Source organism: Nesoenas mayeri (genome assembly GCF_963082525.1).
Source record: "Nesoenas mayeri genome assembly, chromosome: 1".
NCBI classification, from domain to species: domain Eukaryota; kingdom Metazoa; phylum Chordata; class Aves; order Columbiformes; family Columbidae; genus Nesoenas; species Nesoenas mayeri.
Genome location: NC_137541.1, coordinates 27,157,927 through 27,183,631, shown reverse-complemented (window position 1 = coordinate 27,183,631; position 25,705 = coordinate 27,157,927). Strand labels below are relative to the sequence as shown.

Below are 25,705 nucleotides of genomic sequence, written 5' to 3'. Positions count from 1 at the left end.
AACTAGAAATCCTACAATGAAAAGAGTTAAACAAATCTAAAATACTTAGTTAAGGCACCAAAATAAACTTGGAGCTGCTGAAATGGAAAACAGAATGAGTCACAATTCAAGAAGTGCCTCAGGCTTGCCATGCTCTCAGTATAATATGTGAATATTATCTAATAAACTTGATATTCAAAGGCTCTGAGTGCCCAGCATATGTTTTAGCTAGTCACCAAAACAAAGTGTAGATACACATGCACCTTCATTGTCCTTGTACTTTGGGGACAAGAGAGATTATTCCCAGATGCTTCCTTAGAAGAGTCCCAGGGAGGTTGTCGGGGCATCACCTGGCCCAATGTGAGCAGGACTTTTAAGGAACCAGAGCTCAGGTTGAGGAAAAACTGCCCCGAAGGGCAAGATGGGGCTAAGTCTCAGGAGTGGCCTAGAATTCAGACTGTTGCCTGGATTGTTTTACCATATATAGCCTGGATACAGTCATCGAGTACTTGGACATCCAAGTCTCTGATTCTGCCCTTATTCCCAAAGGTTTAGCTGCAAAAGCTGGAGCTCCAACTCATTTCAGCTCTAGGAGTAGCAGGTTTCTCACTGTAGGATAAGAGTCTTTACATAGAATTCTTTGTCTAAGAGGAAAAGAAGAAAGTCATGGAAAAGTGATAAATAACATCAATGAAGGAACATGAACACTCATAAAAAATAAACAAAAATCTCAGCGATAAATTGAAGCAGCTTACTGAAAATAAAAGGGGCAGACCTTCAGATGGCATAAACAGAAGCAGTGGAGGCCAGGCATTTATTCTGATTAATCTCAAAGCTATAATGCCTGAGAGAGCCCATATTAAAAAACTAAACACATTATTCACAATATAAACAAAACCTTTTTGAGATGTTTTCATGAACACATCATGTCAAAAGAAGGGAGGTGAAAATCTATCTGTAGATGGCCTTACTCCCTGTGTGCCTGCCAGGAATTTTACGTGCATAATCGCCACATAGCCATCAGAAATGAAGGAGAAAATGGAAAGTGTCCAGAAAAAGGCAAAAATGATCAGAGAGCTGGAGAGGCTGATACATAGTGAGTGACTAAAATAGAACTGGATTTTTAAGACTTTGGCTCTGTGACAGTTAAAGAACTACAGCAATCTACAGCTTGAAAGACAGAAATACAAAAAGAGAGGGACTTTTATGGCAAAAGAGGAAGGGTAACTAAATGAGAATAGAAAAATGCATGCTGGATTTCCAAAATAGACTTAGGAGTCTCCCAAGCATGGACTGTGTAAAAGATCTGCTATTCTAGGAATACCAGTGTTTTCTTCTCACAGGCCTGTCTACAGGAAGTCTCTTAAAAATTTCTTATTTGGGTTCTTATCAGTTCATCTTGACAATTCAAGGTTCCTTGCTACATACAACTGACTGGCATTTTATTCAAGGATCATCTAGTTCTGGTCAAAGCATTTTTGGAGAACTAACCAATCCCTAACCCATTCAAAGTCCTCTGCTCTGTCTCCACTTCTGCCATAAGCACAAACATTGAAGGAAATTTTAAGATGCAAGTATCATATACTTATAATTTCTTTCAGCATTCGTTGAACTCACTTGGTGCTGCTGACTCATTTAGAGAATAGTTTACTTATTCCGTGTGGATTTAATAGAAATCTAAGTGACAGACAGAGAAATAGCACAGTGCCTTCTGTGGTTGGGAGGAAGCAGCCTAGAGGGAAAAACTCCAGGAGCATCCAATGGAAGGTTAATCACAGTTTGCCAGACTTTGAGTATTTATCATATACATCCTGCCTGGAAAGTAACTTTGCATTCTATCTGCTCCTGTCTCCTTCCTATGGATAATATGGACAGAGCAAAACACTGTGACAGACATACATTTGTACATACGATGTACATGTGTGTGTATATGTATATTATATATACATGGTAATGTATGGACTAGTTACATAGACATGTAGGAGCAGTCCACGTCATACCAGAGAAGTCTTACAGAGAGAAGGAATGTAATCCAAGTGCACCTTCAAGACTGGGAACAACTACAATTACTTGACTCAATATAGTTAGTAAAAGTATCACTTGCTCGCATGGGCATTTGTCTTCCATTGTTTGCTCATCTCTCTTCCCAGTGGAGTTTTCAAAGTAGGTATTTTTCAATTCTATGCCATTTTAAAAGTATTCTGTAAATTCCACTCTTGGCAAAGTAGCATTCATTTTCATAAAGGAAGGTTTTTACCTCAAAAATGACTAATTTACCTAAAGAAGTTGACATTCAACTAAGCTATTTTACATTAAGAAAAAAAATGCTACAATGTTTGTGAAACACTTCTTGTGCAAGTAGAAGTCAGACCCTTATGATTCCTAAGTGAAGGAATGACCAATGCCTTGGAAAGGAAAAACTCATCAATCTGTATGCAGCTAACCTATATACATTTCTGGCTTTCTCATAACCTATTCTAAAACTATATGATTAATTAGAATGGAAAATATATTTTTCTATATTTTAGTGAAAAATAAAAAGTTTTGTTGTTTCTCCAGGGTTGGTTTAATTTACTGCTGAGAATGTCCTAAATTCCTTGGACACTTTATGGCTCATCAGCATATTGTAAACAGACCAAAAATGTATTCTTAGGATAAGCAGTTTATCAGATCATAAGTATTTCTGTAAAGCAACTGCACAAGAGAATGACCTAATTCAAGCATAACATGCTCACTATTCCTCTTCTATATCCAAAGCATGCAAAGAGCAGAAACCTGTGAGAAAATCAAAGAATTTTCAACATAGAAAGTTGTTAAATAGCAAGTTGAAGAAATCATCTGGAAAACAGTGTTAGTAAACCACTGAAGTGTGGTTTAGAAATGCAGACTAAACCATGCTAGTCTAAATCAAGTGATTGTCACATTTAAGGTCAGATTCCAGATGGACAGCTTTCATAAACAGCTCCGAGATGCATTTGATCCAGCTGCTGAAGGGATAGGAATCTGCACCTTCAGAGAAAGTTATCAGGGATATATTTTTTTAAAATGTCCAAGGCATGCCAGCTTGTGTCAGCTATATCAGAATTGAAGGGTTTGATTTTCATTTTTTAAAAAGTCATCCACCAATGACAGCACTCTGCTTCACACTCCCAGTCACCACCTGCTTCCCACTGAACATTAGCATCCCGTAAAGTGACGCTCCATCAATATAAGAATAAACCAACCATTAGCAGAGTCCTAATTAAACCAGAGCATTTAGCAACCTCCAGGAAATATGGTGTGATCCAGGCTAAAGAGCAGGACCCTCCATCACTGCCAGCTAATCCCAGAGTGTTTGCATCAGAGAGCAGTAAGCACAGTTACTGCTTGTACAATGATTTTCCACCAGAATCTGGTTTAACTATTGGATGCCCATGGAGAAATAATCTGATTCTTCCTGCAGATCGCACCAGCACCAGAGCTGTTTGCATATCTCCTCCACAATATCACTTTTTCCTTTTTCATTTCAGTGACTGAACAGCAAAAGCTCTGAAGTTCTGATCAACATTCAGGTTTTGGTTTCACACTACACCAAATTTTAATGCCTTTCTTTTGCTCTTTGTATGAATAAACAGTCATAAACACTTGGGTTACCACACTTTCACAAGCTACCACCAGTCTGCTGAACAGTTGTAGCTGATTTTGGCCACCATGCTGCAAGATTGGAGCAGACAGTTTCCCTCCACATCTCTGGCAGGTCTGGAGCATGAACAGGTTCTTGAGTTGCCATCAACAACCGAGTAGCTCTCCACACCCTACATCCCCTTACCAACCTTTTACAACATGCAGCTGGCCCACTTAGCAGGAGCCTGTCTCAAATACTTTCTCAAATCCCGTTAGGGTTCCTTATAATCTTTTACATGCTTAAGCACACAGGAGACATTGATTATAACAGTTCCTGTACTGCTGTAAACATTCAAGTGCAGTTAGACCCCAAATCCCAGCCTGGGATCTTTTTCACTAGATCATCGCTTATGTCAGCATTCAGATCCAGGTCCCACTGAGTCATTGTGAATTTTACCCTGTAACACATGCTGACATGTTAATAACAGCTCTGCTGATACATCCTGTAAGCTGTAGTGAGAAGTAAAAACTGGGAAAGAAAATTAAAAAAAAAAAAAAAAGGAAAAGAGAATGAATTATGAAAACACACTGAAAATATTTCCAGGCTTCTACTGATGGGAAAGAAGAAAAAAGAAATACCTAAAAATGTCTGAGCCCAGCCCCTTTGCCATTTTTCACGCTCTCCATCTGTTCCAGAGAAGCTGTATTACCATTGTCGGTATTAAACAGCAAACTCATCCCCTCACTGGGGACTATTTGAGCACTAACTGGTAAATCATCAAAACAGTAACTCAGGAGACCTCATGGGAGTACTTTCTTTCTTCCTTTCTCATATTAGAAATCAGAGGCTAGGCTGAAAGCTAGTATAAACATCTCTATTACCACTAACGTAGTTTGACTAAAAGAGATCCAGAAAATCCTAAAATCATTCCAGCAACTAGGTTTTGACCCAAATGCATTTATCATGTCATCTCTACTCTGATTCTCAAAGCAGTTTTCACCCTAACACATATAAAACTGGTAATCATAGGAGCTTTTGGCTTAAATTCAGCAGTGTTGGATACTATTTGGCAAAATAAACACAAATGTTTAGCTGTGGCTTACATTTATTTACATTGATTGATCACTGAAAACAGTGACTTTCCTGCCGTACAGGGCAGAAAACTACAAGAAAAGCAGCTGGGAGCAAGGGAGTCTCCATCCAAAGAGACAGGATCTAACTATCCTTTTTCACAGAACAAGTTAAGAATCACTGCTTCAGTGGTGAAAAAAAACAGCGTACATGTGATACACTCATTTTTTCCAAAAGTCTCTCATCAGATTTTCTTATCCACACTCTTCAAACAAGGTTTTTTTGTTGGTTTTTTTTTTTTGCCTACACAGATATGGCTACATCAAGACAAAGTATTGGAGTCTGCAGTTTACACCTCTCCATATGTGTCAAATCTGAGTATCTCATCTGCCTGCTGTAAAAACAATAAAATCTAGATTCTAATCTATATCTTTAATCTGCAAGATCCTTCAGGTTTTGCTCCATTTGAACTCAAACTGCACGTCCCTGAATGCCACCTAAATTTCTCCTGCTTCCTTCATATGGATTTAACCCGGGCATATATTTATCAGAAGAAAAATTGGGAAAAGGGGTTGTAGCCTCTCCACTAACACTGCCAGGTTCACTTCTTGAAATCTCAGCTGTGCAGCAACCTGTCCCTTCTACCCTCAGCCCATGATCAGGTGAGGGCTGCAGCCACCATCTTTACACCTCATTCGTAATGCACACAAATATTTAGAGCCCATCTGACCTTTTTGTATACCAGTAGTCTGTCTACGAAACGGTAGTAAGAAAAATTCCCCAGATATGTCATAGAGATACAAGAATAAAATAAAAGACTCCTCTCACAGCCCCTGTGAAATCTTCAGGATTTTCAATACTGATCTTGAAACAAAATAACATATTTGAAGTATGCATCTATTAAAACCCCAATGAAATTACTCCAAGAGAAATTAATAGAATTCCTTGTTCTTTATGTCTTTGAAAATGTAAAGTGTTATTTCTATGATGATCATGATGCGATACTTTTGAATGAATTTACAAGTATTTTTAAAAGGGAAAGGAGATAGAAAAGAGGAAAAGGACACCCTGAGAGCTCAATTCATGCTGACAAGCAAAATAGAATAGATGAGGCTTAACTGGGCATTATCTACGATCTTGTTGCAAAGACTGGGGAGCTTTCTCAAATGCAAAGTATAAGGGTGAAAGCTTTTGCCAAAAGTCATATAACTGACATCCCTGCCATGGTCAGGAAAGACAGTTTATATTTGCTTGTAAAGCACTACAATAATCAAAGTAATGTTCAAAGATTAAACAGGAACATCCTTATAAAACAAATGTTGAATTGATTCCACATTTTTCAATAAAATTACACACTGGTTACAGTCTAAATGTAACCAGCTTAACCCATTCTTTGCCACAGACAAATACGAAAACTTTATTTGCTGAGAACTTTCCTATCCAAAAATCTGTGTGTGAGATATTTCCCTTTAAACTGCACTTCATGCCTCAGAGAAATTGCTGTGAACATGCAAGATGCATCTTCATAATCCTTCTCCAAACCAGATCTTAAAACTCCCTTTCCAATAATATGAATGAAAACACAGTAATAAAAACATTGAGCCTACCACAGCCGTGCTTGTTTCCTGGGATGCCCCATCTATATGTCCGCATCCCTCATCCATCTCTGGGCCTATAATTTTGCTTACAAGCTTTTTGAGTGACTACTTGTTATTCAATGTTCATGCACTCCATACTACAATAAGTTCTGAGAGATTATTCTAGTACAGTGAAGGTGTAATAATGAATAATTTCACCCTTCTGCTTGTAAAAAATACCGCAGCAAAATACATAATGCTTATAAAATGGAGATACATTGTGGCTTTTCAATAGCTGATGGTACCTTCCAGCAGAAGTTTAGCACCATAAAGAACTATGCCTGAGCCAAAATGTGACAACATATATCGATGGACAAGCACATGCTTTTCACGTCACATGATATAATTATTTGGCTGTTACTTACACAGACATTTAAAAATATCTGTCCCAAGGAACATTGTATAAGATTTGAGAAGATTTCTACCCTGTTTGTGGTTATTGCTCGCTATCTTACTTTTGTCCTTCAAACTGTTCTGTCCAGCCATGCTGGCAGAAAGCTGAGCCTGACAGCCTGGTGAGGGAAACCGGAAAAATCCCCCTTCCTAAACATTGTATATGCCTCTTTGTTTTCTACATTTTCTACATTTGCTAGAAAATCAGAGATCAGAGCTTGACACTGCTTATGCTTTACCACCAACTTCACTTGATAATTCATGTATAAATAATTTTCAAAATATCTACTAGAGTTTTTGAAAACAGCATGTTTTAAGGGGTTCTTAATAAACAAGATCTCAAGTTGGATGCAGCCTTGAGCTTTTATTGCTTTCAAAACAGCTTTTCATGAAAAATATTATTCTTTCGGGAGCAATTGTATCACTGCTTTATTTCAAATCCTAAGAGATTACAAAGGAAAACTTTTCATTTTCCATGGTGCTGTCTTGACAAACATCAATATTTATCAGCTATTACAATAACAGATTTCAAAAAACAGATGGACACGAACAAAAATATGTTATTTGCTTTTTATAAAGGAAGCTGAAACTGCAAGATCACTCTCAGTAGCAGACTGTGATTTGGGCAATCTTAGCTTTTAGCAAAGCTGGGGCTGAGCAAGTGGAGCTACGGACTCACTGTTCCAGCTGGTTGGTAGAGCGAGATGCAGTAGGAGTGGTTGGGAAATGGGTAGAGCTGTTCAAAAGCAGCTCCCTGTTTGTTCACATGCACCCCAATGCATGCCTCTGGTGAGGGGGAAGGTAGAAAGTAGTTGATATATGAGCTAATTTTAGTACCCACGGGGCTAGTTTGGAATCCTCTGCTGGTTGCTCCTACCTTACTTTTCAGCAGCAGCAAACCCAAACTTCTGTGCCTGGCCCAAGTAGCCACCAGAAGCCTGCTGAATGCCTTTAGGCTGCACTTGGTTCTCCATATCTAGGGGATAAAAAATAATAGTTGCTGGGCAGAAGGACCTTGAAAGGAGGGTCTGAACCTCAAGTCTGTCAATTGGTCTTTTTATTCCTCCCACTCATGGAACAAAGAGGAATTGGGGGAGTAGAAACACAGCTCATAAGTATGTCTTGAGTCATCATGCTGTTTCTTTTCTTGCATCTGAACCTATTGGAAACTTTTAGTTGCAGGCTTTTATAGTTAATAAGCCACAGCTATGTCGCTGGATCCAAACTATTTACGTGACACCAGTATCACTAAACTCATCAGCGTGGGAGAAAAAAACATCAACACGGGTTACACATAGATGCGAAGCTTTTCTGCAGAAGTTATCCGGTCAAGAACAATGCGATATGATCCAGAGCATTGTATTAGGTGATTTCCTACCCAAACCTTGCGTAGTTATTTTTATGTCACTTTCCTGTGAGCTTTTCAAAGCTTAAAGCTATCCTTAATTTAATGCAGTGGTGAAAATTAAAGAAAGTTACCAGTACCTTCCTTTTAATTTAACAGGCCTGGATCGTTGATTAGTAATATAACTTCTTTTTCTGAGAGTGACGGGTCATCATGGTTATTGAATGCAGCAAGAACGTACCCCTGGCAGCTCATGAGCACACACTATATATCAATATTATCAAATACTTTTAGCAGTCATTATAGGAATTTGCTCACTTTTATATAGATCACTCTCAGGCTTAAAACATGTTCTCAAATAAAGCAGATTAAACAATTTGTATGAACTGAAGCTAAAACCCAAGGAGGGCACAATAATAGCCTGTAATGATGGGTGCAGTGTTCTATTGCAGTAACAATTAGGCAGTTTAGGGAGCATAAGTCAGGTAAGTCATGTCAGTGTGTGACAGACGGGAGGGGCTGGCCATGGGAACCTTGGTGGGCAGTGGCAACACACCTTTCTTCCCCCCTTATTTTCCACATGCTCCCTATGGCTGCAAAGAGGGCAGCAGATAGGCCCAATACGGCCTAAGGCACAATCACCTCAATTTTTCTTTTTTTTAATTTATTTATTTTTTTCCTGCTGCCTGTTGTTGCAGTGGCACAAACGCTTGCTCCTAGAATGTCCGTCAAGCGGGAGACCGCAGTGAGAGCATCGCGGGACCTGCTGGACGGGGATTTCGGATAAACGGGGAAACCAAACCGCCCGGGGGCTCCGGGCAGTTGGAGGGGGAGCCCGGCTGGAAGTCCCGGCCCAGCCGGAGGACGGGTGGGCTGGCGGCAGGTGCTGCGGCCGGCGAAACCCTCGCTCCCCGATCCCGCCGCTCCCCCTGGCTCCTGCTCCCGGCCCCGGCGCGGCCCGCGGGGCGTGTCCCGGGCAGCCCCGCTCCGCCCCAGCCCGGCGGGGCCGCGGGCGCCGCGGCAGCGGACGGGGCAGGGCCGGGCGCCGGGGAGCGGCGGGCAGCGCCATGGGGCTGGAGACGGAGAAGGCGGACACCCGCATCTTCATGGACGACGATAACTTCCCGCGCAGCGGCGGCCCCGCGCTCTCGGAGGCGGAGAAGTGCGCGGAGGACGAGCTGGACCGCGACCCCCACGGGATGAACTCCCACCTCCAGGTGCGCACCAAACCGCGGCCGCGGGGCCCGGCCCGACGGGAGCTGCGCCAGGCCGCGGGGCGGGCGGGGCCGGGGCCGGGGCGGGCGCCGGGACTCGGACTCGGCGGCCGGGCCGGGGCTCTCGGCGGGGAGGATGCGGGGTACCCGGCGGTCTCCCCGCGTCCTAGTTCCGCGTAATGGCAGAGCTGCAACTTGTTCTAGCTGGAGTTCGAGGATGTAATCGCGGAGCCCGAGCTAACCCACTCCTTCGACAAAATCTGGATCTGCAGCCACGCTCTCTTTGAGCTCAGCAAGTACCTGATCTATAGGCTCCTGACGCTGGTCCTGGCCATACCGTTGGCCCTGGTGGTGGGGATCCTCTTCGCCGTGCTCAGCTGTTTGCACATCTGGTAAGTGCGTTTTGTTGCTGTCAGTGAGTGGGCTTTGCAAGCAGCTCAGCAGACCTCTCCTCTTGTAGCATTACTGCCAAACTGTTGATCACTGTCTTTACAACCAGTAGTCAGACCAGCTTATGTTATCTGTTTTATTTTTAAAGGGAAAGAAATTAAAATGTTTTCTCTGTGATTCAGTTCCCAGTCTTGCTTTTACCAGCAGGCTGTCATGTCTGTGTAAGCTTCTTGGGGCAGAGAGCCTGTTTTACCATTTGTATGGCACCTACTGCAATGCCTTGGCTGGCTTCTGGAGTAAAAATAATGATTGCTTGGTTTGTTGTATGTTTGTTTGGTTTAGTTTGTTTTGTTTTGTTTTTAAGCTAGTTGTTGTTAGATGTCTATTTGAAATGAAAGTCCTGGGCAGATGTATTACTCAACCTGACATTTTCTCAGTATGGTTACCTCTTTCATTTCTTTTCTCACAGACTGAAGAAAGCTTTTGAGGGCCCAGCTCACTCTTTCTTTGCTACTGCCACAAAATCTACTGTCAATGCCTTGCATCTGGTTCATGGCCATCTCTAGGTGCCATGCCCCAAAGCATTTCTACCTAAGCAAAGAACCCCCACTGAGCTCAGGAAAGCTGCTTCTGGCCATAGCTCAGTTTCACAAGCAAGTACAGAAGCCCTCCAAGTCTCAGCAAACCTGGTGTACTTTAATCAGAATATACTGACAAAATATCAGGCAAGAGTACCTTGAGATCAGAAAGGCAGATGACTGTGGAGAAGGAAGAAAGGCAGGGGAAAGAATGAGGTTGAGGAAAGAACAGGGAATCCAGCAGGCCACAAAAGAAGGGGTGAATACAGATTATCAACATCATTCCTGCAAAACAGTGAGCAGTCTCATTTGGCTTGGGTAACACTGGAACCATGAAGAAGTTGTTAAGGAAAACAGAATACAATCCAGAAACTGAGAAACAAACTCAAAGCAATAGGAATACATTGGCTGTCTTAACCTGTGGTCACAATCTTTTGGATGCAGATTTCAGTTTTCAAAAGTGAAATGGAAGTTTGTATTGATGACATTGTCATGAGCTACTTCAAAAAACTACTAACTTGAAATTTGAAGCATAAAGTTTGCATAATATCTAAAGGAGTTACAGTCTAGAGCTTCTCACCTGCTGCTCCCCAAATTATGAACATTGTATAGTGTGCCCAAAAGTGTGTGTCTATCAGCTGTCACTGTGCTGTACTGTACCATGTTACTGCAAAAGGATTTGGTGGGCATCGAGATTTCCAATGGTGGAATATCTCTGAAAGAATTCATTGTTGCCCAGTTTATTAAGACTCTAGTAAGTTTTTGTGCTTCAGAATGATCTTGTGTCTGGATTTCACAGCCTGGATACATAGACATGAGTTTCACTGAACCAGGCCTCAGAGGTCAGTTTATATTTACGCAAGTAGTCCCCAGTGGCTCTCAGGAACTGTGGGTTCTCAGTACATCTGAAATAGTACTGTCTGAATGTGGCACTTGGTTTGAAAAGTTTCCCTTGACTTTCCGTGAACACACTTGCTTCCCCAACAACTACTTTTCTTTCCCACTACAGAAGTGATCTTTCATTTTGATCTTCCTTGCGCCTGGGATGGGTGTGAAAGAATCACGTAACTCAGTAGCACTATCTGCACTCCCATGGACCCCATCCAGCGCTACCATCCAAGGCCAGCACAGCCTCCTCTTCCTACAGCCACAAGCTGGATTTGTTCCAACACAAAGGTGGAACACGCTGAGACTAAGTCAGTTTCTCTGCAGCTCTCCATGTTCCAGATTTCTTGGGAGTAAGAAGTTCAAAGTTTCTGCATTTGAGAGGGTAGAACAGGCACAGTGCCAGTATAGGGACCCTAAACATATGGTACTGGCTCCCATTGGGTCTGAGAAAGTTAGTAGCTCCTGGTTTTGTGGGTGACAGGGAGTTCTGTTAGAACTCTGTCTAGAGCTCTTGAAACATCATGGGAAAACCCTGGGTTCACCCTCACATGTGGCTGCCTGCAGGAGGGCTTATCACAGCTTCTGTGCCTCACTTTCCTCATCCAAACCACTGAGATGATGATGTTGATCTGTCCCAGAGGAGCCTTTCCCAAGGCTAAATTCGAGCATGTTTCAACAACTTTGGAAGTTGTTTGGAAGTTTGTGCTCAGGCACAAAGCTCTGTTGATTGTCACAGGTGCTGTTGCACTTTTGTCAGCGTGCTGAAAACCCACAAAAGTCTGGCTCAGCGTTCTTCATGCATCAAGGACACCTCGTGAGTTGTACCCCTCATACCTGTTACTAAGTGTTGTCTTTTGCCAGCAAAAAGATTGCTAAAGAATGAAGCAAATATGTGAGACTTCATGGAAGACAAAGAGAAAGCTGAGTAAGAAATACATAATAATACACTCAAATTTTTGTTTTTATCTCTAAAGATGGAGCATATTCTGTTCCTGTTCTCCAGCTGACTGCTTGAGCCAGAATCCAGTTTTACACTACCTGGTAAAAAATACTGATGGGCTGAAACTGTGCCAGCTACCAGTTTGGTGACCTACAAGAAAGCCAGTTCAAGGAAGGCTACTTCTGCACATTTCTTCTCCTTTACTGATGACTGTCATTCTCACCACAGACAAAATTTGGCAGACTGAGTTTTAACATCTTTCTGTGAATATCAGCAAGCTTTTAAACATGTCCTTAGATTGAGGCTGTTAAGGTAATTGATTTTTGGACATGAGCAGAACACTGCTGGTTTTCTAGGCAGCACATGCAAAATCATTATTTTTATTATAGATCAGGGACTGGTTCTTGTTCCAAGCCACATGTTTGCCACCTCTTGGAAATTAACACTTGAATTTCTTATGTGCGTTTTTGTAGTCTTGACTGAATGGTGTTCAGGTATGTTGCATATTTATGCTAAGAATCAATGTTTCATGTAAGGATCCCTAACTTGAGTCCTGGATCTGAGATGGACTCTAAAGCACAAGGACTCTAGCCAGCTTTATGCTCTTGTCATCAGCTGGAGCAGTAGGTACTTAGAGCTGCTCTCAGCTTGAGATTCCATTCACAGTGCTAAGATGTAGCCAGGGACTTAATATGCAGAGAAGATATGGACATGCATTGCCTCTTCCCTCTTTCTCTACAAGTCCATGTACATAATTTATTGCTATCATACTCAACCCCAAAAATGTCTCCCTACTGGCTCTCTGAAATCAAAAGAAATTACAGTACAGTCATACCATGAAGACCCACCTTATGATCTGGTGTTGCCTTCATGTCTCTTCATTCATGTCCAGTATATACCCCTTGTCTTCTGAAGAGGCAAAAGGTGGATATCATCTTGCTTCCTCTTTAGTTTTATCTTTTCCAGTCTATCTAGGTCCTGGGATATCTAAGGTTTGGTGTTAATGCACTTCATGTACTAGGTATGGGTCCTGGAAGGCTTTAGTGGTCACCTCTTGCCTCACTCATAAATATTCTAAGGGTTAACCAGACTCGACAAGAAACTCTGCAACTGCTAGGTTAAATTTAGCCATCCACTCACAATGCTTGCTAGTATTGTAGAGCCATGCAAGACCTTTAAGTCAAAATCATGTTGTAGTACATGTAGATACTTGGAATTAGATAATTTAACCACTGAATGGTATAGTATTTGCAAAATAGCATTAAGATGTGTCTGAGGTTCCATTTTGAAAAAACTTCATGGGAGAAGGTGTGATTCTTCACTTTGAAGTAGGAATTTGAATTAATAGTGAATGACTACTCCAACCATATTGATCAACTCTGAAAAACTGAGCTGCTCTGAACTGAAAATACCCTTATCAGTGGGACTTAAATTGTGCTCTGCCATTTCCAAGAGGTGTTCAGTTCTTGACAATGTTCCCTCAGGGATTAGCAGAAAATAAGTGGTGTGAGCAAAAGTGAGAAATGTTGTTTGGTATAATTTTGTAGATGGCATGCCTTGAACAGAAAGAAGAGACAGTAGAATAGGATGGAAAAAAATGTTGTTGTTGGTTTTTTTCTTTTCACTTCAGCAGTTCCCAAAAGAGGTCATTCCTTCTACTTAGTGAAAGGATGGGTATTTTATGACACATATGCATAGTGAGACTCAGTGAGAGGTCATAGAGGTAGTTGAAATACCTTGGCTTCAGCTTAGATGCCAAATTCAACAGGGCTTTGATTTTCTTCCCAATACTGTACCATGTGGTAACACTAGTAGTACCAGTGTTGCAGTAAATGTTGATATCCTTGGGATACACTGACTTTACTTCCACTGTCAGATATTACTCAAGCAAGCAGTTACCATCTCTGTCAATAGAAGTGCAGACTGGGTAAACCCACAGCACTGGAAGTAAAGGATGTATACAGTAATGTTTCTTTGACAGGTCACAAAAACAAATACATGGCTTCTAATGGTACCTGGCTATTTACTTTTAAAGTGTGCTGTATCAGTCCATGGAAGGCACATCACATCCCCTGACGATTTGGAAATGCCACATGGTAGAATAACATAACCTATGCAGAACAGGGTGTGTACTTACATACATATTGATATGTATAAAGATACAGTCACTTTTTTTTTAAGTTAGAAAACAGCTTTCACTTCTTTGTTGGGTGTAAAGGATTTTCTTCTCTGAGGAAAGGTGTTTGAGTGATTGTTGTCTTAGTAGACTGAATTTTATTTTAAAATTGAAAGTTATTTACATTAATTAGCTTTGGTTGCTATCACGTTTCACATATTCTCCTACAGGGTTTTTCCTTCTACGTTGTTTTTCATGTGCATTTCCATAAAATTGGATAGCAGCTGTTAAAAGATTGTAAAACACTACCAAATATTATAAAGCATTACCAAAACATTTTGATATTTATTCTATTTAACATTATCAAAAGAGGTTGAGTTCTGGTACTGTGTCAATGACTTCCACAGCAGTTGTAGCAGTTCCCTAATGGCATCCTGCTGATTCACTACATCTTTCTGTGAAATGTCTCCATAGTGTGGTGTTTGTTTAGTTTGAATTTTGTTTGATCCAAGAGAAATGTCAGCTTTTCCACTTCTCTGAAATTCAGTTCGGTTTTAAAAAAAATGCCAGCTGAAGTAATTTTAGATGGCAGCAAAGAAGCAGTGACACAGCCTTTATAAACCAACTGAAATGGAAAAGGGGTGAAGTCAACACAAGCTGAGTAGCCATTTCTGGTGTTTTCTCTGTGTTGCTTGGAGAAATACCATTTTTATTCCCTTCACGTTACTAATGTTTATCAACTGTATTCTAGCACAATGAAGCCCTGATTTTATTCTCTTGAAATTATCCAGTCTATATGCAGTGATACTATAGGTGGCTATAAAACACATAGTTTACTGAGTTCAGTTTAAAACTAGGTACACATTATTCCAGGAATGCTCACAGTTCTATATGGTGTGTATATTACTAGCTGTTTCAGCAGAGACAAAAGAAGAGAAGGTTTTAGAAAAACTATTCTTGTTTAAATCCATCTGGGTTAGCTCAGAGTGCAGCATAGACATGCTTGTATATGGCTTGCATTGTATGATAAAAGCTGAGAATCTAGTTAGACAAACACTGAAAATAATTCATTTTGACTCTTCAGAGAAGCTTCAACTTTTAAAAAATGTACTTTTTTTTTTTTCTACTTTGTTATTCTGAGCAGTACTTACTGGAAATACACAATACTTAGGCACTTTTCAGACTTCTGATAGGACAGTAAATTAAATATTTTCTGTCATTCCAATCAAAGTCAGTGAGAGTTCTGCAGTGGAATTATGTGGATGCAAGACTGGGATCTTAAATTTTGAAAGCAACAACAAACTAGAACAGAGTTTGCTATCTTTGTCAAGAGAATCTATAGCTTCTACCTAATTTAGAACATACATATGTTATATGTGGCATGAGATTGTGTTAAAACCTTGCTCTAGTACCACTTCACTGCTACGTAAATTATTTATACATTTAATTTGTCTGTACACAATTAAGAACATCCAGCTTAGTGAAGTGACATGGGGTTTTGGCCAGTAAATGATGAAAACAGGAGAAGAACTTAAAATCATGTATCCACTGGCCCTCACGAGCTGCCCATACATGCACTTTGGGCTTGCCCCCACTGTTGCTATGCTTGGCTTAAGGCCCCACTAATGACATTGCTTTGGAATTGGGACATATGGAAAGCATCCCCAGATGGTTCCTAGTGCTCAAGAGATGAAAGCACAATACTTTCCAGTAGGGATCCTAAGTGAATAAAAAGGTCTTTCCCCTGACCAGGAGTTCTGACCTCATTCCACCTTAGTTTCCCACCCACAAATGAAAAACTTCACAATATCAGCAAGGTCACATTTTCCTGAGGTTCAGCATGTGTCTGTACTACAGTAATCTGATGTAACCACACATTGCTTTGGTGTTTCTGTTTTATTGTAGCAACTTGTAACAGCGATGCTAGGTTGATAGGAAAGAGAAGGGGCTGGAGATGTGTAGGTGTGCTCTGCATGTGTGTGAGAGAAAGAGGGGCACAAGAAACACCCAGAGATACGGCAGGGTAAGAGCACATTAGAAAGAGCACTGTTCTCAGTCGATCTAACTGGGAAGCGTGGTGTTCCCGTTAAATTCCGAAGACCCACACTGGGATAAGCCTACAGCGCAAGTGAGTCCTTAGCAGATGAGTCTGCCCCTCAGCCATGATGGGGTGGCATCAGGGTTGCAGCATCTCCCATCCTCCAGCCCTTACAGCAGCAGGGAGAGAACAGCAAAAGTTCAGCCCCATAAAAGGCATCTCCAAAAGTTAGCTCAGCACTGCCAATTAAGAAAAAGTAGAGACATGGTGAAAAGAAAGCCAGTGTCTCCTGTCCCCTGTGTTGCACACAAATGATCCTAGCCAGAGGACCACCCCCATCACGATGCTTCTGTATGTGCAGGTGTGAGGCTGTAAGTGAATGTAAATGATGGCGAATGAGTGCAAGAATGTAAAATCAGCTTATTTAGAGTTACAAACCCACTTCCTCTTCCATAATGTCTCACATTTGCGTTTGGTTACCCTGATTTCCTTGTGCTATAGAAGCAGAAATTTTCAAATCTGCCGTTTTCTTTTTTACAGGATTGTGGTGCCTTTTGTGAAAACCTGTCTCATGGTCTTACCTTCAATGCAAACTGTGTGGAAGAGCCTGACAGATGTTTTCGTCGTGCCGTTCTTTCAGAGCATAGGCCGATGCTTTGCCATGGTTAATATACGCCTGGACCAAGAGTAAACATCAGGGATGCGACACTGCTGTAATTATAGCTGGTGTTATACCTCTTTGCTATCCTAACATAAAAGCACTTACCATTCATTCCAAACTGCTAAATTACAATGGCTGGTTTAAGTGGGAACATGCTATTTTTTCTAAAACTCATTTTCTTCAGGGAGATCAGTTTAAGAATAAGTAGGCAGTTTTCATAGCTCACTATTTTAACAACAGAGTGAATGCAGAGTGTGTTGGCAACACTTTATTTTAATGGTACGTTGGTTGCTAGATTACAGGAGAATTCTTGTGGAGGTTTAACAGCCATTAGAGTAATAAAGATTTGTGTTATTACTATAACTTTACTATAACTTTCACCTTAAGTGAAACATCTATAGAGTTTCCCATTGACTTTACGGTAAGTCCACCAAGGATGATTTTGGCCCTTTATTATCAGCAGTTGAAATGAATGTGGCTCATTGCATAGGCATATAGAGAAAGGAACTGTTGGGTAATTCTCCTATACTGGGGAGAAAAAGTTCTCTGGAAGTTTATCCCTTAAAATAAGGTGTTAGCTAATAATTTGGAACATCAGCTAATCTGTGTATTTTATTTAATGAGAGGTTAATTTTGCTGTATATTTTGTACCTTTGTAAATGGCACTTGATGGATTTTCTTTGAAGCATTATTTCTATAGTATTTTAATTCTAACCAACTTAATAGGCAGCAAGAGTGAGACACTGCAAAAATTACTTCAGATAACTAAAATTTCAGTTTCTAAATTATGTAGATTTTTAAGTGTTGCTGTGCAATTCTAGTATATTCATTAAACATGGTTATATGTAAAAGCAAAGATTATAAGTTTTTTCATTCAAGACTATGCAAAAGATTTTGAAATATCTGTGTATGATAAATGTTTTTCATTAAAAATGGGGTGTAGTAATTGCAACCCTGCCTATTTCTGTGTATTCTCCGTGTGAAGATTGTGATATTTAAAATGATAGACACTATGCTGGCACTTTAACTATGTAGCAAGCTCTTATAGAAGGCGAGTGAGTCTAATTGGTGTCCTTGTCTAATTCTCCTCACCTGTTGACTGTCCATGTTGCTTATTTACTACTTCAAAGCCTAACCCATAAAAAAGCCCTTCTTCCTTCTGCACCTAATATGGCTTTGTAAACCAGAATAACAAAACATATGCAGAGGTACATTAAAATTACATTAGCCTTCTGATGGGCTTGTGCTGCTGTTCTCTTTAATTACTGATAAGTTGCAATTGTAAGATGTTTGTATGATTTAGAATATTTTCTAAAACCATGTCACAGATTTCCTATCAAACAAGAAGTACATAATGAAATAATAAAACATGAGCTTTTTCAACTTCATTTTGTCAGATTTCTCAACTTTTTAAAAAGCTCTTAAAATGCCGAACAGCATAGAATACTATGCAGTTCTTCCAAAATATGGGAGAGGGAAAAGAAATGGATGAGCATCAAGACAGTTCCCCTGTTATCAACTGCATTTAATGTATTTATAGCAGAAAATGATGTATCTCTATGTGTAATTAAGCCCATACAGAATGACTGCTTTCTCTGAAGCAGGTCTCTCTGCAGAATTTTGGCTACATTCAGAAAAATGCTTAATTGTTTTTACAGGTGTATGCTTTCTTTACAGATGAGCTGCAAAATTTTCCTTTTCCTGCTTATTGGCCTACAGAAGCTAGCTGACGCTTTATATACTTTGTATCTTAAGAACATCTTTGTATGTTAAAAATATTTGTACTATTTGTACCTTTTAGAGAGGGATTCATATAACATTTGAAAATTGGATCTTAGTGATTAGTGCCCATGGAAACATCTCTGGAGTTTTTTTACTTCTGCAAGAAGTTAGCTTGCTGTTCAGATGTGCTCTTCAAGATACCTTTCTTATGTGAAAAATGGAAATATCTCTTTTGAAAATAAAAAAATGGTCAGGCTAGGTTTGAACTCTTTTGACAGTTATTTTCTCTTACAACATCCAAGGATTTTTACAAAGATATTTTCCACAGAAAAACATCCCTTTGATGAATTCATTTAAAAAAGAAAATCAATCAGTACTAGTCCTTGTGTCTAAAAGGAGCCCTATAAAAGCCTAAGCTTTGAGAAAACTCGGGTCTGGATCCAAGCTTTGAGATTGAGGCAATTCTCTAGAGAAAAAATGTATGATTTTAGGTCATACACTCCTGGATAAATGCATTCTTAAATAGCTTACTGAAGTCATCCAGCTCTAGCTACCACAGACAATCAAGTAGAATTATTCAGTTTGTTCTTATTTTGATTTAGGCGTGTCATTAATTAGTTCTTTTCACCATTTCTCTAGCTGTTACAAGACTCAAGCTTGTAATTAAAGCTATTAGTTTCTTACATATTTTGTAGCAGTATGTTTATTTGGAACAGATGTGCTGATACTATAAGAAAATACCAAATGGACTGCTAGGCTTAGGATAAAATATTAGATGCTCAGCAAATATGCTTACTCCATCCATGAAAGGTGTGGAAGGAAGCATGACTAAATGCAGACTCTTCAATACTTTGGTGTGAATCTGCCCCAGGCAGCTCTGGCTAGCAAGTGTATTCTGGATTTTATGGATTTGACAGTTCTGACAGATATCCCAAAGCTCTGCCACAGCTGATATGGTGAGTAGCTCACAGCATTGCTGGGCAGCAGTGACAGAAAGGGAACTGTCACTGACCTGTGAGCTTTGATATAGGGGTAGGTTCCTCAAGTTCATCTCCAATTCATTTGAAATGCGGACAAACCACCCCAGCTGATCCCTTAACAGCAACTTAAAAATGAGAATTTAGACAAGAAGGGAGTCCAGAAACTTATCCTCATTGTCTGGAACAAATGTAGGAAAATTTACACCTAATTCAGGTCATCTGCTTCAGTGTATCTTCTTCCCCTCTGCGGAATGGGGAAAATGTTATTGCTCTTAACGAGAGCAGACTTTCCATCATCGTGGTAAAGTTAAGAGGATAAATAAAAAGTGTGATATGTTCTGATTTCAGCCTGCCTCATGTTACTGCAGACCTTCAATTTAGAATCATGAGCCAAAGATTCAGTTCTGTCATGCAAGATATTTCAGCATCTTGTTTTTCATTAAGATCACAACTAACCTAAAGAACTAACCTCATATTTGCGATTATGGACTTTTTTGGTTTAATTCACAAAGAAATCTAACCTGCCTCCTTATGAGACCTATTTCATAAAATCCTTCTAATCTGACTCTTAACTTCTATATTTGTATCTTATCTTTCCCTACCCTACTTATTCAACATGTAAATTGGAATACATTCTTAACAGAAACTTCGACATATTAGTAAATGAGGAGCCTTTTCCTACCTATCCAAAAAGCTCACTTAGGCATACACTGACTCAAGAGTTGAGAACATCTCTGCAGCTCTGGGACCTCAGACCACACACTCATATTTAGTGGAAGCCAAAGAATGGTAAGTGCATTATTTTTACAGGGCGTGGTCATTCCCCCACCTGCAGAGATAAAACTATTGCTGTTAAGCTGTATTAACTCTCTTTAAAAAATACACGGAAAAGTATATGTGGTTTGGGTTTTTCTAAATAAAAATGCAAATGAAACAAGGTCAAACACCAGACGCTCTACCAGTGTTTTCTGTTAGTACACTGTGCTCATGAAAATCAGAGCTGAAGACCTCCAATGAGTACAGTGAACCAGTGGTTATGCATTAAAAATTTAGGTGCTTTCTTCATGTACAACTTCATTACAACTGATAGGAGAATTAATAAAGGCAATTTTGGCCTGGCAACACTGATCTTCCTAGGCTTATTGCAACAGAAAGAAAACATCTTCCATAGAGACAATTCAGAGGAGCTAAGAACCGTCCTCCAGAGAACAGTCTCTGCACTGATTAATGTAAAATGTTTGGCTTGGCTTGCCTTCTTTCTTCTGCTACATAAAAAACTATTTGCTGCAGAAATTGGGTAGGCCTATGGAAGCAACTAGAGCTTCCTGTAAATAGTGGGACAGGCTCTTCTCTACACGCTTCTCTCACAACTTGAGGTCAGAGGTGGGTGTCACCTGTGTTAGGTGTTCAGTTCTGTTTGTCATCTGGTTTCCCCCTCCAGCTCGAAGTGGGAGAAAGAAGGACCTCTTCACAAGGCAATGAATCAGATCCCACTTCAGACACTTAAATGGAACAAAATGTGGAGATTCACACTTTATTTCAAATTCTGAGGAAAGTTTGTCTATTTTTCCAACAGCCTCAGTTTAATAGGAGCTGCTTTTTCACCCCATGTACCTACTTCACCTTGCTTTTACTTTACACTATCAGAGCTATCACAATGCTACAACTATAAGCTAAAGTTGACCACGAAATGCTTAGACAGCAAAGCTTGGTGACATAAAGCCCCATTCTATGTAAGGCTTAAGGAGTGGGTATTTAAGTTCCATTAATGAGACTAGTTCTCATAGTCTGATATTTCTGTAAGACACCTGAACAGATAATAATATGCCAGAACTGTCAGAATGATACAGAATACTGTGGACATGGACCAGTGTTCATGGCTCAGCTCAGTATTTGTTAAGGAATTTAATATCAAAAAGGGCTGAGAAAAGAGTGACTTGATTCGCACAAGGTCTTGCAGAATTAAAACTTTCATTCTATTTGCCTCTCTAGCCAAGGCAGTTACCAGCTACCTTGATCGAGACCTATAGGGACTAGCTCCAATAAAAGACGTACACACCTACTGCAGGACTGAGATGAGAGTCAGGCATTTACATTCTTTACATCCAAAATCGTTATCCCTCCCCAACTGCCACCCAACGAGGAACATGTCTAAACTCAGAAGGCACCTCCCTTTCACGTAACCTCCCCTCAGTGCTTACAGTTTTACTTTTGTCATGCCCAGAACTGCCCTTGCTTGAGCAACTTGCTATCTTACTTGCACCTAAGCCCAGTCAGAATCCCAAAATAAAGGAAGAGAATGCCTCAGACCCTTTAAAATACAGTTAACTGCACATCAGCAGAACAGGGCACTACCCAAAATACACTTTCCCAGGAGTGAGTTCAAATACACTAGCGCACCTCAGACAGGCAAAAATTGATTTCAGGTCTCTCAAGTGTTGGATTACTTCTTCTACCCCTCAGTCTATTGTGTAATGTTTCATGGCAGCAGTGCTTCCATGTAAAAGGAAATCAATTCTAACTAGAGGTTGTGAGAAAGAAGGAAGGTGAAGGGATCTCCCCACCTCTCCTGGTACACCCACTCCTTCAACATGAGGAACAGGCCAAATAACAAGCGCATACAGGACAGTGCAGTCCTATATACTGGTGGCAAGGGGCACCAACCCCTTGCCAGTGGAAAAGTTCTGATCCTATGACTTATAATTTAAAATACAGAAAATCTACAGAGACTGGAGAGAGGATGGCCACCATGAATCCTCCAGACTACATGTCTGTAAATCATAGAACGAGCAAAACATTGGCCTGCATGTTAAACCCATCTCAATGTTTGTTATCACGCAGCAGGGTGAGGACAGCAGCATGACTGATAAAAGCTCAGTGCCAAAGGTTCTGGCAGCTCAGGCTTCCATCCAGCGAAATATCCAAAAATGCACAGAAGGCAACTGAACAGGAGACACTGAAAAAAGCAGTGATCTTCCTCTCCTAAGCCTCGGGTTTTGAAGCGCTCTGCATAAGGCAGGCTGCTTGCTGACAGACTCTTATCTGAGAGCCTCGCTGCTGTTGAAACTATACATAAAGAATACAGTTTCCCAGGGCTGATTCTGATCTTGCTGACATTGGAATATATCAGGAGTATTGCTGATACCATAATTGGTATAATTACACAAGTTTAAAAAAAAAAAAAAAAGGAGGGGGGGGAATGAAGGAAGAGGGAATGTTTGGTACCAAACAAAGATACACAGTGAGCAGTCATGCACATTCAGTTCAGTTCCATGACTCATTTTCTGACACTTTTTAGAGGAATTTTGTCCAATCCATATTTTTTTTCACTGGCTTCTAAGAAGAAATGTTTCCTACCCATATGAAAACCTTCCCCCTTCTCAAAATGAAGAGCTCACAACTTGCACATGTTTAGAGCAAGTTTTCAAGATAATCCTCAGGTTTGAAAGTTCAATTAAGGCAAGACTTTGGAGCACAAAAAACTGTTTTAAATTGTGCACAAAATACCTAAGGCTGGTATGATGAAGGAGAAAGCAGTGAGCTGGGCAGCCAAAGGAGCCCGTATTCCTGTTCAACAGCTGACCTGGGCTACTAGAGATGCAGGAGGAAACATTTTGGGTGGCATTTCCAAGGGCAGCTTGGGTGTCTACAACCCCTGGCAGTTTTAGGCCACCTCTGGATAGTCCATTCATAGTAAGTGAGAGTGGACCATAAGCTTTGCACTTTCAGAAGATGTCTGCAAGCCTTTACCAGGCCCTTCCCAGAACTATACTGTTCCTCTGTATGTAATGGTGTCAGAAACTGAAAAGGATAATGGCTCAAACATTGTGGCAAAAACAGTTTATCCAGCCACAGGAGATAGGACATCCCTAGTAGCAGGAGATGGGACATTCCTGATAAGGTGAATTGCAATTTACATATCAAGGACAAGCTAACGAGCCACAGGCAAAGGCTGGCTGGCTGACACAGAAGGTGAGGGATGTGTTGGAGAGCATGTCTGATAGGCCCAGCATGACACTAAGGGAAAAACCAAGACCCTTCAAGATGGCCCAAGGCCCTTCAGGACTTTTCTATCTTCCACAATCACCCCACAGTAATGCATGCACAAAAGATTTGTGCAAGCACTGGTGGCACCCACCCACCATCCTGAGGACCCCTCCACCCAGCTGTCTCACCACATGAACTGAACATGACACTGGAGGACACTGCACATAATCGGAGCCACACAAAGCGGAGCCATAAGGATGGCGAAAACTTTCTCTTTTCATTCTTTCCTGTAGTTCTATTCTTTTGCTTTCCTTTTTACAAGTAATACAGTAACATAAGATTTACAGCTCCACATGTGCCACAAACTTTTTATGTTTACCAACTGAACCTACAATAACATAAATCCTTCTGCCATCAAATCATTTGCCAATCTGGCCAAGCTTCAGAATAAAAGCCTTTTGTTTACAGACCTGAAGTGTTGTGTGTACCGTTTTCCAACCAAGGGGACCCACAAACCTGAATCACTTCTCCTCCGTCTCGTATCTCTGGGCGGGACGTGACAAATGGGAGGTTATTGCAGAACTCCTGTGCGCATCTGTGCCAAGTATCTGGGTGTTAAGTTTGCGGGCATTTCTCAGACAACAGTGCTGGAGGCAATGGGCTATGTCTCTATCCCTGTCCATCTCTACAGACGGAATTTCCTCACTCTTAGCACTTGGTAGTACCCATGCCATTCTTTTCTATAGGCAGTCTTCTTGGTATTTAAGCTCAAGTGAGCACTCCTAAGGTTCCTCAGATGAGATGGTCCATTTCAGCTATATAAGCAGGCTATTCTGGGATTCATCTCATGAAGTTTATAAATACCTACAGCTTCAAATATTCTTCAAGCTGTGGTAGTGCTCTGTGATTCAGAAATGTCTTTCAAAGGGGGCTGTGGTTCTACAGAAAAAACTCCAAGACCAATTCAGCATTTCAAATTAACAAATATATCTCATATTTTTAGTCATCCTTGAGCTTTCCAGTAATACTGAATAATGGGTCAAAATCTTTTTATTTACGTGCAGGACACTGACTAATTGAAAAACCTTCCTAAGAATAAAAACAAAGAACTGTCTTGTGGAGATTTTTTTTTGTTTCGTTTTTCAGATGAGTTGAAAGATTGAAGAGACTATGTCCTTCAATCCACCCATTTGATCCTATGCACACACTGAAATGCTTGGACAGCCGAAGATATTTTAATGATGGCCTAAGTGAATTATCACATCAATAAAAAAGTTACTTTTAAAAATTCCAACTAACTTGTAAACTTGGAAAACATCCATGCAAAGCATTTGTTCTAAAGTTTATGAGCAACATAAACTTAAAGTTCACTGCTAACTGATGATGACCGTATCAGTAATATGTGTCCATGTGGATCGCATTTTCAACAGGTGCAGTTATTTACTTCTGTGGAGTGTACATCCATCCTTGCCAGTGGCTTTTTCGAGGTCATTTCTCTAATGAACTGTCAAAGCCAAATATACTGTAGTTAAGAATTTTCTACTTCTGTTGCTGCAATTCTGTGTTAAATGGCATAACACGAAGGTCACTATTTTTCTGTTAATACTATAAATCTTTCACCATGGTCTGATTTCCTAACAGAAAACTGATAGCTGCAAACACACACAAAAAATAGAGCAAAATATAGTTCATGCAACATAAGCATGGATGTATAGTGCCATTGCAACCCTAATGTGAATCATCTTGAATACAGTGATGAATCCATATAGCTTTTATACCAGCCTATGCCTCTTAGCTTACAATGGACCTTGAGAACAGAGCATAGTGAAATGTCAGTGACCCATCATTCCTCTTTAAAAGCAAACCCCAGTGGTTAATATGCATGGCAGACATGTATGGTCATGGTCAGTCTCTTCCCGGGAAAAGCATAGTACAGTTAAAGTGCCGGACTGTTAAATATTTGCATAGTTTTGAAATGAACCAGTTGAGAAAATCTCTTTTTCTTCATCCCAAGGATGTCCAAGTTTCCACAATTGTTCCTGGGGCAGTGATGACTATGTGTAAACTATTGTCAATGCCGGGGGGGAACGGAGCCCTCCAAACGCCGCGCTCGCTCTGGACATGAAATACAACTAAAGTTTTCCATCTCCTCATTGCTTCCT

General features: G+C 40.5%; 1 protein-coding gene across 1 annotated transcript; it reads left to right on the top strand.

Annotated features, from left to right (window-relative positions):
* Positions 1–8,500: 8,500 nt before the first annotated feature.
* Positions 8,501–16,884, top strand: CAV2 (caveolin 2; the record flags this gene model as incomplete). Its single annotated transcript, XM_080363300.1, has 3 exons — positions 8,501–9,246; positions 9,448–9,635; positions 16,734–16,884. Exons 1-3 carry the CDS (start codon positions 9,097–9,099, stop codon positions 16,882–16,884), a joined length of 489 nt encoding a protein of 162 aa, XP_080219426.1. The 5' UTR covers positions 8,501–9,096.
* Between the last annotated feature and the right edge of the window lie 8,821 nt (positions 16,885–25,705).